Consider the following 14,013-nt stretch of genomic DNA (forward strand, 5'->3'; position numbering starts at 1 on the left):
GGCTACAGGAGCACACGGATGAGAACTGCCTTTATTGCGTCTGCATTCAAATTCTGGGTTATCAGCCTAACAACAAAGTGAACTCTTCATATAGTCGTACAGGTCAGTGTTCCATGTGGGTAAGTGTGATAAAGACTGAATGAGAATGCTGAACTCTGTTCATATCTAAAATTGATCAGTCTGTAGTGTGTTTTTTTCTTAATATCTTGAAATGAACTCCACAAAGTATGAAACCAGGTATGAGAGGGCATTTCTTTACTGTGAGGGTGATAGAGCACTGGAACAGGTTGCCCAGAGAGGTTGTGGAGTCTCTTTCTCTGGAGAGAAAATTCGCCTGGATGCCATTCTGTGCAATGTGCTCTAGGTGATCCCGCTTGGCGGGGGGGGTAGACTAGATGATCTGCAGAGGTCCCTTCTAACCTTGGCCATTCTGTTATTCTGTGATTCTGTTATGCCGCTGTTATGCCTGCACAATCACTTATGGATATGCACTTATGAATTTTTCACTGCAAAACTACAACTTTGTTTCTCATACTAAGTACAACATTTAACCTTTTCTTAAACACCCACAGAGACAGTGACTCCACCCCCCTCCCTGGGCAACCCATTTCAATGCCTGACTACTCTTTCTGATAAGAAATATCTCCTCATTTCCAACTTGATACTCCCCTGGCGCAACTTGAGGCCATTCCCTCTAGTCCTATTGCCAGTTATCTGCAAGAAGAGGCTGACCCCCAGCTCCCCACAACTCCCTTTCAGGCAGTTGTAGAAAGCAATAAGGTCTCCCCTGAGCCTTCACTTCTCCAGACTAAACAACCCCAGGTCCCTCAGCCACTCCTCATAGGACTTGTGTTCCAGACCCTTCACCAGCTTTGTAGCCCTTCTCTGGACATGCTCCTCAATGTCTTTCTTGCAGTGCGGGGCCCAAAACTGAACACAGTACTCGAGGTATGGCCTCACTAGAGCTGAGTACAGGGGGATGATCACCTCCCTGGTCCTGCTAGCTACACTGTTCCTGATACAAGCCAAGATGCCGTTGGCCTTCTTGGCCACCTGGGCACACTGCCAGCTCATGTTCAGGTGAGCATCAACCAAGACCCCCAGACTCCTTTTCCTCAGTACAGCTTTCAAGATACTCTGCCCCAAGCCTGTAGCATTGCATGGGGTCGTTATGGCCAAAGTGTAGGACCCAGCACTTAGCCGTGTTGAACCTCATCCCACTGGTCTCTGCCCATTGATCCAACCTCTCCAAGTCCCTCTGCAGGACCTTCCTACCCTCCAGCAGATCGACACTTCCCCCTAACTTGGTATCATCTGTAAACTTACTGATGGTGCACTCAATTCCCTCATCCAAATCATCAGTAAAGATATTAAAGAGGATGGTTCCCAACACCAACCCCTGGGGAACACCACTGGTGACCTGTCACCAGCTCAATTACACTCCATTCACCACTATTCTCTGGGCCTGGCCATCCAGGCAGTTTTTAACCCGGGAAAGAGTGTACCTGTCCAGTCCATGGGCTGCCAGCTTCTCCAGGAGAATATTGGGGGAGACCACGTCAAAGGCTTTGCTGAAGTCTAGGTTGACAATGTCAATAGCCTTTCCCTCATCCACCAAGAGGGTTACCTGGTCATAGAAGGAGATGAGGTTGTACAGGCAGGACTTGCCTTTCATGAACCTATGCTGGCTGGGCCTCATCCCCTTGTTGTCCTGCATATGCTGCGTGATTGCATTCAAGATGACCTTTTCCATCACCTTTCCTGGATAACAGGCCTGTAGTTCCCCAAATCCTCCTTATAACCCTTCTTATAGATGGGTGTCACGTTAGCAAGTTTCCAGTCATTGGGGACCTCTCCGGATTAACATGACTGCTGATAGATGATGGAAAGTGGCTTAACAATCATGTCCGCCATCTCCCTCAGCACCCTCGAGTGGATCCCATCTGGCCCCATGAACTTGTGACAGTCCAGGTGGAGCAGCCAGTCTCTAACTGTTTCCACCTGAATTGTGGAGGGGTTAATTTGCTCTCCATCCCAGATTTCCAGGTCAGGAGGCTGAATACCCCGAGGATTAGTGGTCTGGCTAGTAAAGACAGATGTAAAGAAGGCATTAAGAAACTCAGCCTTTTCCTTATCCTCAGTATTCATGTTCCCCACCACGACCAGTAAAGTATGGAGATTCTCCTTGGCCCTCCTCTTACTGTTAATACATTTGTAAAAACCTATTTTGTTATCTTTTACCACAGTGACGAGGTTGAGCTTGTGTCGAGCTTTAGCCTTCCTGATCTTCTCTCTGAATATTCTGGCAACTTCCTTGTACTCTCCTGTGGTGGTTTTACCATGCTGGGCAGCTAAACCCCACAACCGCTCTCTCACTCCCCCTCCTTTAGATGAGGAGGGGGAGAAGTAAAGCAAAGAACAACTCACGGGTTGAGATAAGGATAATTTAATTAAAGGGAAATAATTATAATAATTAAATAAAGACTACCATGAACTAAACAATTTAACTAAGGGGAAATAAAAAGGGAAAGGGGAAAAGGGAGGGGAAAAGGAAAAAAAATAAAAAGAAGGGAGGAAAACAAACAAACAAAATAAATGAAGGCTATATGGAAGTCCAGAGGAAAGAAATTACTCTACTTCCCACAAATGAGCGATGATTGACCACTTCCTTGAAGCAAGGCCTCAACGCACGCAGTCGGTGTTCGAGAGGAGGACCGACGTTTTCCCAACAAGAGCCCACCCCTCCCCTCTTCTTCCTGTTTCCACCTTTTATTGCTGAGTGTGACATCACAAGGTATGGAATATCCCTTTGATTGGTTTAGGTCAGCTGCCCTAGTGATGTTTCTCTCCTCACTTTTTTGCCCACCCCCTAGGAGGGTTAGAGAAAGGCCCAATGCTGTGCCACTGCTGCTCAGCAGTAGACACAACACTGGTGTGATAACACTGCTGTTCCAGCTACAAGTGCAGAGTACGGCACTGTATGGGCTGCTGCCGGGAAAGTTAACATTCCAGCCAGACCCAGTACATCTCCCCAAGTTGCCTGTCCCTTCTTCCACTCTTTTTCTCCCAGAGACTCAGCAAAAGTTCACTGTTCAGCCACGCCAGTCTTCTTCCATGCCAGCTCATCTTACAGCACATAGGCACAGTCTGCTCCTGTGCCTTTAAGACTTCCTTCTTGAGAAGCGTCCAGCCGTCCTGGACCCCTCTGCCCTTCAGGACTGACTCCCATAGACCCTCCCTACCAGTGTTCTGAACAATTCAAAGTCTGCCCTCCAGAAATCAAAGATAGCAGTTTTACTGCACACACCCTGCCTCCCACTTCACCAAGAATAGAGAACTCTACCATTTTGTGGTCACTCTGCCCAAGACAGCTCCTGACTACCACATCTCCCACCAGACCTTCTCTGTTCGCGAACAGTAGGTCTAGAGGGGCACCCCACCCCAGTAGGATCACTAACCAGCTGAGTCAGGAAGCTATTTTCCACACACTCCAGGAACCTCCTAGACTGCTTCCTCAGGGCTGTATTGTATTTCCAGGATATGTCCGGGAAGTTGGAGTCCCCCATGAGAACAAGCGCTGGCGATTGCGTAACTTCTACTAGCTGCTCGTAGAATACCTCATCTGTCTCTTCATCCTGGTTTGGGGGTCTATAACAGACCCCCTGTGGAGTAATTGCCGAAGATAACTAGGAAAATTAAACTAACATTCACATTTTAAAGAAAATGTACAGCATTGAAGAAGCTTTCAGAAACAATGATCCCTACCTAATTAAAGATGTGGGACAAAATAGTTCTCTTTAACCCTAGGTAGTCTCTAAAAATGGTAGAGCTAGCGCTGCACATTAATATCTCAGAAATCAACTCAAAATGAACCTCCTTTTTGAGAACTGCCCACACTGGCTGGTTAGCATGGTTACATGGACGTTCTCTGAATAAACCTTGGCGCATGCCAGGGGATACAACTGGGTTATTGAAACAGGATTAGGTATATTAAAGAGCATTGATTCTGAGGTCCTAATGAGTAGAATAACTGCTACTACAGACAACCTAAGGAAATTGGAATGACTGATAAAACCATCCTTATCGGCCTTAGGAGCATGTCAATGGCTTCTATTACACATTTTACACCATTAGGAACAAATTGAAGAAAATAATCATCAATTAATTGTAAGTGCCCTTGGAGAAACCCAAGGTGATACTTCTCTTGCCTTGAGTTGCATCCAAAGAGCAGTTATGGATACAGTTTGTAGCAGCAGCTATTATTAGAGAGGGAGAAGGAGGAACTTTACCCACTGAAATTCAAGAATTGATTTGGGTTAATGTTTCAGAATTGGAAAATTAGTTTCAAACATGGTGACAATTAGTCAACTTTACCTATTATGCAGAAAATGATAAAATTATTGCCTTTATACTTACCATAAGCAATGCCACCGTATACAATGTATATCCAATCATTGCATTAAGACTCAATCATAATGGAACTATACTTTATCCTAAGGAGCATAAAGTATGGGCCCATCAAAAGAGAGGCAAACAATTGATGTAAATGCATGTATTGTGCATGAACAAAAAGGCTTCATCTGTGAAAGCAAATTTCTTTGCGGAACTAAGAGATGCCTCGAGATCAACTCCCCTTGTTCTTATGGGGGACTTGCCAGACGTCAACTGGGATCACTGCATGGCCGACACAAGCAAGTCCAGGAGGTTCATAAAGCACCTAGATGATAACTTCTTAGTGCAGGTGCTAATAGAGTGCCAACTAGGAAAGGTGCCCTCCTAGATCTGTTGCTTGAGAACAGAGGGGGTCTTGTGAGTGACGTGGCAATTGGCGCCCATCTCAACCATAATGACCATGAAGTGGTTGAATTTAAAATTTTTGGCGACAGAAGGAAAACTGCCACCAAAACTTCAGCCCTGGATATGAGGAAAGTAGACTTCAGGCTGCTCAGGGAACTAGTCAGCAAGGTCCCCTGGGAAGCTGCTTTTGAAGGCATTGCCGTCCATCAGGGCTCGTCAGTTTTTAAGCACTGCCTTCTAAAAGCACAAGATCAGGCAACTCCAAAATATCAGAAGTCAGGCAGGCGGGGCAGAAGGCTGGCCTGGCTGACCAGGGATCTTCTACTGGAGCTTAGGCGAAAAAAGAAAGTGTACGGCTGCTAGAAGGAGGGTCAGGCAACAAGGAAGGAATACAGGGATGCTGTTCGTGTTTGTAGGGAAAAAATTAGTGGGGCCAAAGCCCAACTAGAGTTGAAGCTGGCCATTTCTGCGGGAGACAATAAAAAGGTTTTTTTTAAAATATGTGAACAGAAAAAGGAGGACCAAAGAAAACATAGGTCCACTACTTGATGGGGAAGGTCTCCTCACAGACAATGTCATAGGCAAAGCAGAGACATTTAATGCCTTCTTCGCCTCTGTCTTCAACATTGATTATGGGCTTCAGGACCCTGGGTGCCCTGAGCTGGAGGACTATGACGGTGGGAATGACAAACTCCCAACCGATCCTGAACGTGTGCGGGATTTGCTGCTCTGCTTGGATCTATACAAGTCCATGGGTCCGGATGGGATCCATCCCAGGGTGCTTAAAGAGCTGGCTGATGTCATCGTGGGACCTCTCTCAATTATTTTTCAACGATCTTGGGAATCTGGAGGGGTCCCAGTAGACTGGAAGCTGGCAAATGTTGTGCCAATTTTCAAGGGCAAGAAAGAAGACCCTAGCAATTACAGGCCTGTCAGTCTCACGTCAGTGCCTGGTAAAATTATGGAGAAGATGATCCTTGAAGTTATTGAAGCACACCTGAGGGGACATGAGAGGTAGGTCCTGCCTTACAAATTTGATTTCCTTTTATGATAAGATCACCCGTCTAGTCAATCAAGGGAAACCAGCTGATATGATCTTTTTGGACTTCAGCAAGGCTTTTGACACGGTTTCACATAGGATCCTACTGGACAAAATGTCCAGCATACAACAAAAACATCATACGATGGGTGAGCAATTGGCTGACGGGCAGGGCTCAAAGGGTTGTGGTAAATGGGGCCACATCTGGCTTGCAGATGGCCACTAGTGGGGTCCCTCAAGGCTCCATTTTACGGACAGTCCTCTTCAATGTCTTTATAAATAATTTGGATGTAGGACTAGAAGGTGTTCTGAGCAAATTTGCTGACGACACCGTAGCGGGTTTACATGGCAAGGTTTTGGTAGCAGGGGGCCATAGGGGTGGTTTCTGTGAGAAGGAACTAGAAGCTGCCCCATGTTTGGTAAGGGCCCCACTGCTGACCAGAGCCGAGCCAATAAGCGATGTTGTTTTGCGCCTCTGTGAGAGCATATTTAAGACAGGGAAAAAAAAACGCTGCGCCACACAGCAGTATGGAGAGTGAGAGGAGTGAGGAACAGCCTCGCAGGCGCCAAGGTCAGTGAAGGAGGGGGAGAGGTGCTCCAGGCGCCGGAGCAGAAGTCCCCTGCGGCCTGTGGTGAGGACCATGGTGAAGCAGGATGTCCCCCTGCAGCCCATGGAGTACCACGGTGGAGCAGGGTTCCACGCTGCAGCCCGTGGAGGAGACCACGGTGGAGCAGGTAGCCCTGCACCAATCGAGGCTGCTGCCTGTGGAAGACCCCTGCCGGAGCAGATTCCGGGCCAGACCTGTAGCCCGTGGAGAGGAGCCCACGCAGGAGCAGGTGACCTAGCAGGAGCTGCTGCCCGTGGGGGACCCAGATTGGAGCAGTTTTCTACTGACAGATGGACCCCGTAATACGGACCTGAACTTGGAGCAGTTCTTGAAGAGTTGCTGTCTGTGGGAATCCCATTCAGGATCAGTCTGGGAAGGACTGTATCCCATGGGAGGGACCCTATGTTGGAGCAGGGGAAGAAAGTGACTGTGAAGGACTGATGTAGACAAAGTGTTATAGACTGACCACAACCCCCATTCCCCATTCCCCTGTGCCACTTGGGGGGGGGGGGGGGGGGGGTCAGGAGGTAGAAGAGGGTGTATGGGGGGGTAGGTGTCTTTAGTTTGCTTTTAGTTTCTCACTGATCTAGTCTGTAGGTAATAAGCAATAAATTATATTAATCTTAAATTATATTAATATAATCTTAATTAGAATCTTAATTAGAATATTAAATATAATATTAAATATAATAATATAATATTGATATATTAAATATAATAAATTAAATATATTAAATATAATCTTAATTATATTAATATAATCTTAAAATTATATTAATCTTAAATAATATTAAGCCCACGCCAGATCAGTTCATCAAGGACTGTATCCCGTGGGTGGGACCCCACAGCACAGGGGACGAGAGTGACTGAGAAGGAGCGGCAGAGAAGAAGCGCTGTAGACTGACCATAACCCCCATTCCCCCGTGCCGCTCAGGGGGAGGAGGTGGAAGAGGGTGGATGGGGGGGAAGGTGCTTTTGGTTTCTTTCCTTTGTTTCTCACTTCTCTAGCTTGTTAGTAATGAGCAATAAATCTTACTATCGGTTGATGAAAAGCTCGACATGAGCTGGCAATGTGCACTTGCAGCCCAGAAAGCCAACCATATCATGGGCTGCATCAAAAGAAGTGTGGCCAGCAGGTTGAGGGAGATGATTCTCCCTCTGCTTTGCTCTCATGAGACCCCACCTGGAGTTACTGCATTCAGCTCTGGGGTACCCAGCACAAGATGGACACAGAAGTATTAAAAGGAGTCCAGAGGAGGGCCACGAAGATGATCAAGGGGCTAGAGCATCCATCCTATGAAGAGAGGCTGAGAGCTAGAGAAGAGAAGGCTCCGGGGAGACCTTGTAGCAGCTTTCCAATACCTAAAGGGGCCTCCAGTAAAGTTCGTGAGGGACTCATCAGGGAGTGTAGTGATAGGAGGAGTAATGGCTTTAAACTAAAAGAGGTTAGATTTAGATTAGATATAAGGAAGAAAATCTTCACTATGAAGGTGGTGAGGCACTAGAACAGTTCGCCCAGAGAAGTTGCGGATGTCCCCTCCCTGGAAGTATTCAAGGCCAGGTTGGATGGGGCTTTGAGCAACCTGGTCTAGTGGGAGGCGTCCCTGCCCATGACAGAAGGGTTGGAATTAGATGATCCCTTCCAACCCAAACCACTCTATGAATTTGGGTTACCAATTGTGCAATATTTGGCACAGTGGCAGTTAAAGGTGCAGTATTGACATCCAATCACCTATAATCAATCGTAAGCTGCCGCTGTCCATTTGGCTTTTTTACTGGCAAGACAGAATTGTAAGGGGAATGCATGCGAGTAATAATACCTCTTTCTTCCAAGCCTGATACCACCCTGTCAATATCCAAATGTGCAGCTGCTGGCAAGGGGTACTGCCTTACATTAGTAATTTTGCATGGGGGAAGAGGTATAGACATCTCTAATAAATGTATAGAATTGGGCTCATCCTCTTCAAACCACACTATTTCCCCATCACCTTGTCTTGTGAAACTCCAGACTGATCCATCAGGGAGTTTCCATGTTCTGCCATATAACAAATCAAACCCTAAAACATTGCTATTAGCAGCACCAATCAATACAGCACAGGTCAATTTCTTTTCACCTGGGAGCCAAAGAGGTGCTTTTTGCTGTAGGGCATTCCTTTATGACTCCATCAATCCCTGTACACTTTACCTTAGTGACTGGGCTTTATATTCAAGTCCTCTGCTGTTTCAGAACTAATTACTGACATCTGTGTCAATAAGGGAATCTACAAAAATTTTCTTTGTTCCTATTCGGATGGTAATGACAGGTTCGTAGTGTTTAATCAAAGAAACATAGTATAACTAACACCCACTAAGCAGGATGGCTCACTGCCCTGCTCATGGATGCAAGTTTTTTTGGGTATTTTTTAAAAATTAATTATATTATGCTGTGGGGCTGAAGGCATGGGTCTAATTGGAATCAATCCATTTCCCATTGGCTGACTTCTCTCTGCTGAATCAATGCTTTGGCTTAGCAATTGTACCAGAATGTGAAGGTTGGTGGTGGATATACTTACTATACAATAACTAACTGCTGTGGTACTTCCAATGCAAAAGCTCTATGCCACAGGTCATTACGTTCTTTGTCCACTTTTGGTTTAAGCTTAGGCTCAGTGGTATGGACTTGGCAAACCCATCAGAGGGGTTCTGGCAGTTTCCCAGTGGTCAATTCGACCCAACCCATACAACACCCATAATTAATCACCATCAAACTGCCCAGACATGGAATTCATTCTTGCTGCAGGTAAAATTCTCTCTAAAAAAGTTTGTAAGCTTGGAAAGTTACTGCAAGTCATTGCAAATTTCAGTCACTATTACCTATGTTGTGTATTATACAAATGCTTGTTTTTCAGGAGCATAATACAACACATGCTGAGAAACTAACAGGTCACAGCAGCAAATAGCTAAGCACTTGCCTTTGGAGCATATCACGTCATAATGTCAGTGTAACAGGCTGCTGAAGACAAAAATCTCACATTACACAATGAACATCTAACACAAAAGCTTTCATTTCTACCCAGTTAGAATACTCGCTATACGATTGCCCAGCAAGGCCTTCTTGCCTTGCTGACCTCCTGTTTTAAGATGCTTTGAGGGGACGCAATAAAAAAAAAAAAGTGCATTTACGATTACTTCTCCTCTTCCATTTAAGCATTTCCCAGCATCTCATCAAAAAAAGCACATTTTCAGATGTACTCCTGGGAATACACAGATGCATAATATGTGCAAAATGTTTAAGATCTCAAATTAAAAAATAGATACAATACTTATATTCTTAATCTCTCAGGCTGACTGATTGCAAGCAGAATGAGTCTAGCATACTTGTTACATGCTGAGGTAAAAACAAGACAAGTTTTCTTTTGTTTAGAAACAGACTAAGTAGATACACTGAATTATCCAAAAGCATTACCTATACTTCATTTAAAACATGAAATCAGTCAGGTACACACAAATTCCAAGCCTGTCTGAAAATTTCTTTAGTGATTTGTATTAGCCAATACATTTGTTAACTGCTGATCTTTCAGTATTGACAAAGCAATATACTATTTCTGGAAATTCATGATGAAACCAAAGGAATTTGTAAGAACAGCCTCAGAAGCTTAAAGCAGGTATCATTTTTTGTTTTTTAAAAACAATTTTTTTCTCTTCAAGGCATCTGAAAATCCTCTAAACCCTTCCAGTGTTCATCATCCTCTATATTATGAGCTTCTTAAAGGCTGAGAGTTTGAAAGCCAGCTGAGTGACCCAACACACTATGCAAAGTTTATCAGTTATCAATCCATAATTCAAATGTACCAAGTGACCTATTCACTTCTGTATCTTACTACCTACCATTTACTTGTTTATGCCCAGCATAACTCAACTACAACTTATTTTCAGGTTGGAAATTAAGAGAAATTTCTTCTCAGAAATAGTCAGGCATTGGAATGGGTTGCCCAGGAAAGTGGTGGAGTCACCATCCCTGGGGGTGTTTAAGGAAAGGTTGGACATGGTTTAGTGGGTGATATCAGTGGTAGGGGGATGGGTGGACCAGGTGATCTTGGAGGTCTTTTCCAACCTTAATGATTCTATTTGTGCCTCAACTTTCCATACTGACCATCCCAGACCATTTGGGTAACTTCTGTCTCAAGTACAGCAGATCCCCAACACCTCCACCCCCCCCAAGCAATGACCCACTGAATAAGGAATACTTTATACTTTTACAGGCCTTTCAGAGCCACAAAACACTAAGACTGGGCATCACCCTTAAACTATTGCATCTCAGAACAGCACTATGGCCATTATTGAAATTCATGTTTGAGATAAATTCTCCATGCTAGGGTGTTCTGAGCCCTTTTTCTGAGCACTTTACAGATACAGTGAGACTCGGATGCAAGCCCACAGTGTCAAAAATCAATTTCTCTTGCAAATGATTTCTTGAGTAACACAAGCCTCTTTTTAAGTCCAGCACAGAGATAATGGCCCTTTTCAAGGTAGAGATGCTATCAAATGATGAGCCAATTAAAGAATTATTTGTAATGATTCTTCAATGCATACCATCAAGAAATTGTATATGTAAGTGTGTGTGTGTATATATATTCAGGAATCGTGTATTTCACCGAAGTAAAAACATATATGAAATGTGATATTTCCTGGATAAGACCATGTATTTTCACAAATAGATGAGTCTTTATGATGAATTGGAGGCTGCAACAGCTGCTGCTCTCTTGGGTTTTGGTGTGGTTCCCTCATGAAATCCATTCCTACAAGTAGAAATACAGTTACTACTTTTTGAAAGAATGATTTTTCTGCTCCTCCCCCCCACACACACAACTTTATTATAGATTAAGTTCACCAGCTTTTTTTCCAGCTTATCTCAGCACTGAAATCAATATGAAGTTCACCTGTTTCTTATTAAAAAATATCCAAACATCATTGACAAGCTGTTTGGAATAAGTGGTGCAGTATGTTTTTCTCTCTGTCTTCTGCTGAAGTAACTTGGACTTCTTCAAATAGGGAAAATTTCAGTAATTGAGTAAACACAGACTAAATCAGATATGGCACACCTACTAAAGGCACCCCATATTTTATGTTCCTACTAAACAACTCAACAAGAGATTTCTTTGCTGGTACTAAAAGAGCAAGTTGATTTCTTACAGTTCTCCATGCCTCCAACCAAAAATTAACACAGGCATGACAAAAGAGCCAGTCCCAAGCTCACTGTTGGGTATGACATTTCTATTTCAGCCAAACTTAGTGGAACACAGGTTGCGTTTATACATAAGGTATCTTCTAGCTGCTGCTGGAAAAGACTGTGCTAATCAAAAGACATATAAAAAGGATCCCTCAACTATACCTAGCTCCAGGACTTTAGAAGACAACTACTTTTCACTATTAAACACAATCTACGTTCTTCAGAAAAGACTCTTGAATTACTTGGTATTTTTCATCAAGTTTTTTAATGTATTGAGCCAAAAGTTACACAGCTATGTTTTAGAACAAAGAGGATATGCCAAAGAAATTCTTAACGAATATAACAGCACAGTACCTTATAAGTACAACTCAAGGCATCATAATACATTTTAGAAACCTCTAACAAAATCTGATGTCATAGCTACCTACTTACTGGTAAGTCCCCAAATAACATTGACTAATGAAGTACTAATGAAGTATTTCAATTCTGAACTTTCTTTTTTTATGGGCTAAAGAGGGTTGGGGGGAATTAGAATGCATTTAAAGAGATATCTCTTATAAAAACCCACACTTAAATGCAACCAGCAACTTAATTGACTAACAAATTGAGGCAATGCCACACAAGGCACCACACCTTTTCAAATGTGGTTATTTTATTACAATCCCCTCTGTGTTCTTCACTATCTGCATTTAACAGAAATATCAGAGCTTCTTATACATCCTATGTATTACTAATGGTAAGCTTTTTAAACCTCAAAGAAATATGCTGGCAATTATAAGCCATCCTTTATTTTGTGATATATTTTAAAAGAAAGACCATACTACGTTAAGCATAGTAAACAAACATGTTAACTTTGAATGATGGATTTCAGAATTAGGTGAAATCCATGCAAGACTTCACAATACGCTACTTTGTGATAAAAGATCACACCTGAATCGACGGTAGACCTTTTTCAGGTGCCTCATGCGACCAGTACCAGTGGTGTTGCGCCTTTTAGCCTTAGCACTCCAGTTATCTAGAACATAAGTTTCTGTTACTCATCCGCACAAAATAATTAGTTGCACAGTACATTTGAATAGCACAAGTATTAACTGGCAAGAGAAAAAAAAAAAAGAATTATGAATCAAGTCAATTTCTGCAGTAATACTACATATTGCTGACACATAGTTAAATCAGTGTGAAAATTAAAAACAGTTCCAAACATTTTAAGATGGCAGGTTATTCTTCCCTGGTGTGAAAAAAGTCAAACTAAGGAAGAAGACAAAGAAACACAAGTTTTTAAACTCAACTCAGTTAAGAGTTCCTTACTTACACTTTCTCTTACGCTTGGCAGGGTAACCACATTTCCCACAGGTAGATTTCTGCAAATGGTATGCCTTGGACCCACATCGACGACACAAGGTATGTGTCTTATTTCGTCGCTTACCAAATGATGATGTACCCTTTGTCTGAAAAGCAAGTATAAACTGTCTAACTCCAATAATAATGTCAGAGGCATGCCAAATTCTAAAACAGCAACTCAGTTTTACTTGTAGGTCTCCATTTTTAGAAATCAATTCCTTACAACTCTCTTGGCTGTTCCTGCCCTATTCCCTGCCCAGTGCTGAACTAAACAAAACCACCAATGGATTATCTCTAAGGCACTTCTCATTTCCCTTAAATTCATCACTAGTACATACTAAACTTATTTTTCATGAAGAAATACATTTATTTCAGTCAGGTCTGCCACACACTTGTTACAGAAGACCAGGGCAACTGAAACGTCTTTTACTACAATACTTGCATACCCTCAGCCCTAGAAAAAACCGACCCGACCAAGCCCACAACAGAGAGGAGGCACCTGAGGAGCTCGGCCGACACCGCGGCCTTACACCCCCATACATCCTCCCCGCCTGGGACAAGCAGCACCGTTTTCTCTCTCTGAAACAGAAGCAGCACCGGGCCCGGCCCTCGGGCCCGGCCCTACAGCGGCCCCCCTGCAGCGTTAGCCCACCACCGAACCCAGTCGTAACAGAACACGACGCGCCCACGCCCCGCCCTCCCCACCGAGGCCCTAGACAAGACCCGCAGAGGCCAACACAACGACAGATGTCGACCGATATCCCCCCCCCAAACCTACACTCACCATCTTCCCTGGCCACCAGCACCAAAAAGGCTGAGCTCCGCCCCGCTTCCGCTATGGGCTATAGTGCACAAGCACTTCCGGGTGAACGGCTAGGGCCAGGCGGTGGGGCACGAATGCTGTCTGTGGGCCTGGCTTCGCCCTAGGTTGTGTCAGAGGTCTCCTCCGTATGGTGACTCTTTCCTGCCACCAGGCCGGCCTCCCAAAAGGATAGGTGCTTCCAGTGATATCATCTACT

At 44.0% G+C, this 14,013-nt stretch overlaps 2 protein-coding genes across 3 annotated transcripts in view; both read right to left on the minus strand.

Annotated features, from left to right (window-relative positions):
- Positions 1 to 14,013, minus strand: part of DYM (dymeclin) — a 432,971-nt gene that overhangs the window by 253,069 nt on the left and 165,889 nt on the right. The window lies entirely within an intron of this gene.
- Positions 10,080 to 13,926, minus strand: LOC137846731 (large ribosomal subunit protein eL37-like). Of its 2 annotated transcripts, none has more exons than XM_068664855.1 (4): positions 13,779 to 13,926; positions 12,966 to 13,101; positions 12,584 to 12,668; positions 10,080 to 11,222 (listed from the first exon to the last, which is right to left on the minus strand). In XM_068664855.1, exons 1-4 carry the CDS (start codon positions 13,779 to 13,781, stop codon positions 11,150 to 11,152), a joined length of 297 nt encoding a protein of 98 aa, XP_068520956.1. In that variant the 5' UTR covers positions 13,782 to 13,926; the 3' UTR covers positions 10,080 to 11,149. The 2 variants fall into 2 exon arrangements, with proteins under 2 accessions (XP_068520956.1, XP_068520955.1); XM_068664854.1 differs by having other exon boundaries at positions 13,773 to 13,879.

The sequence above is a fragment of the Anas acuta genome, chromosome W, assembly GCF_963932015.1.
Source record: "Anas acuta chromosome W, bAnaAcu1.1, whole genome shotgun sequence".
NCBI lineage: Eukaryota > Metazoa > Chordata > Aves > Anseriformes > Anatidae > Anas > Anas acuta.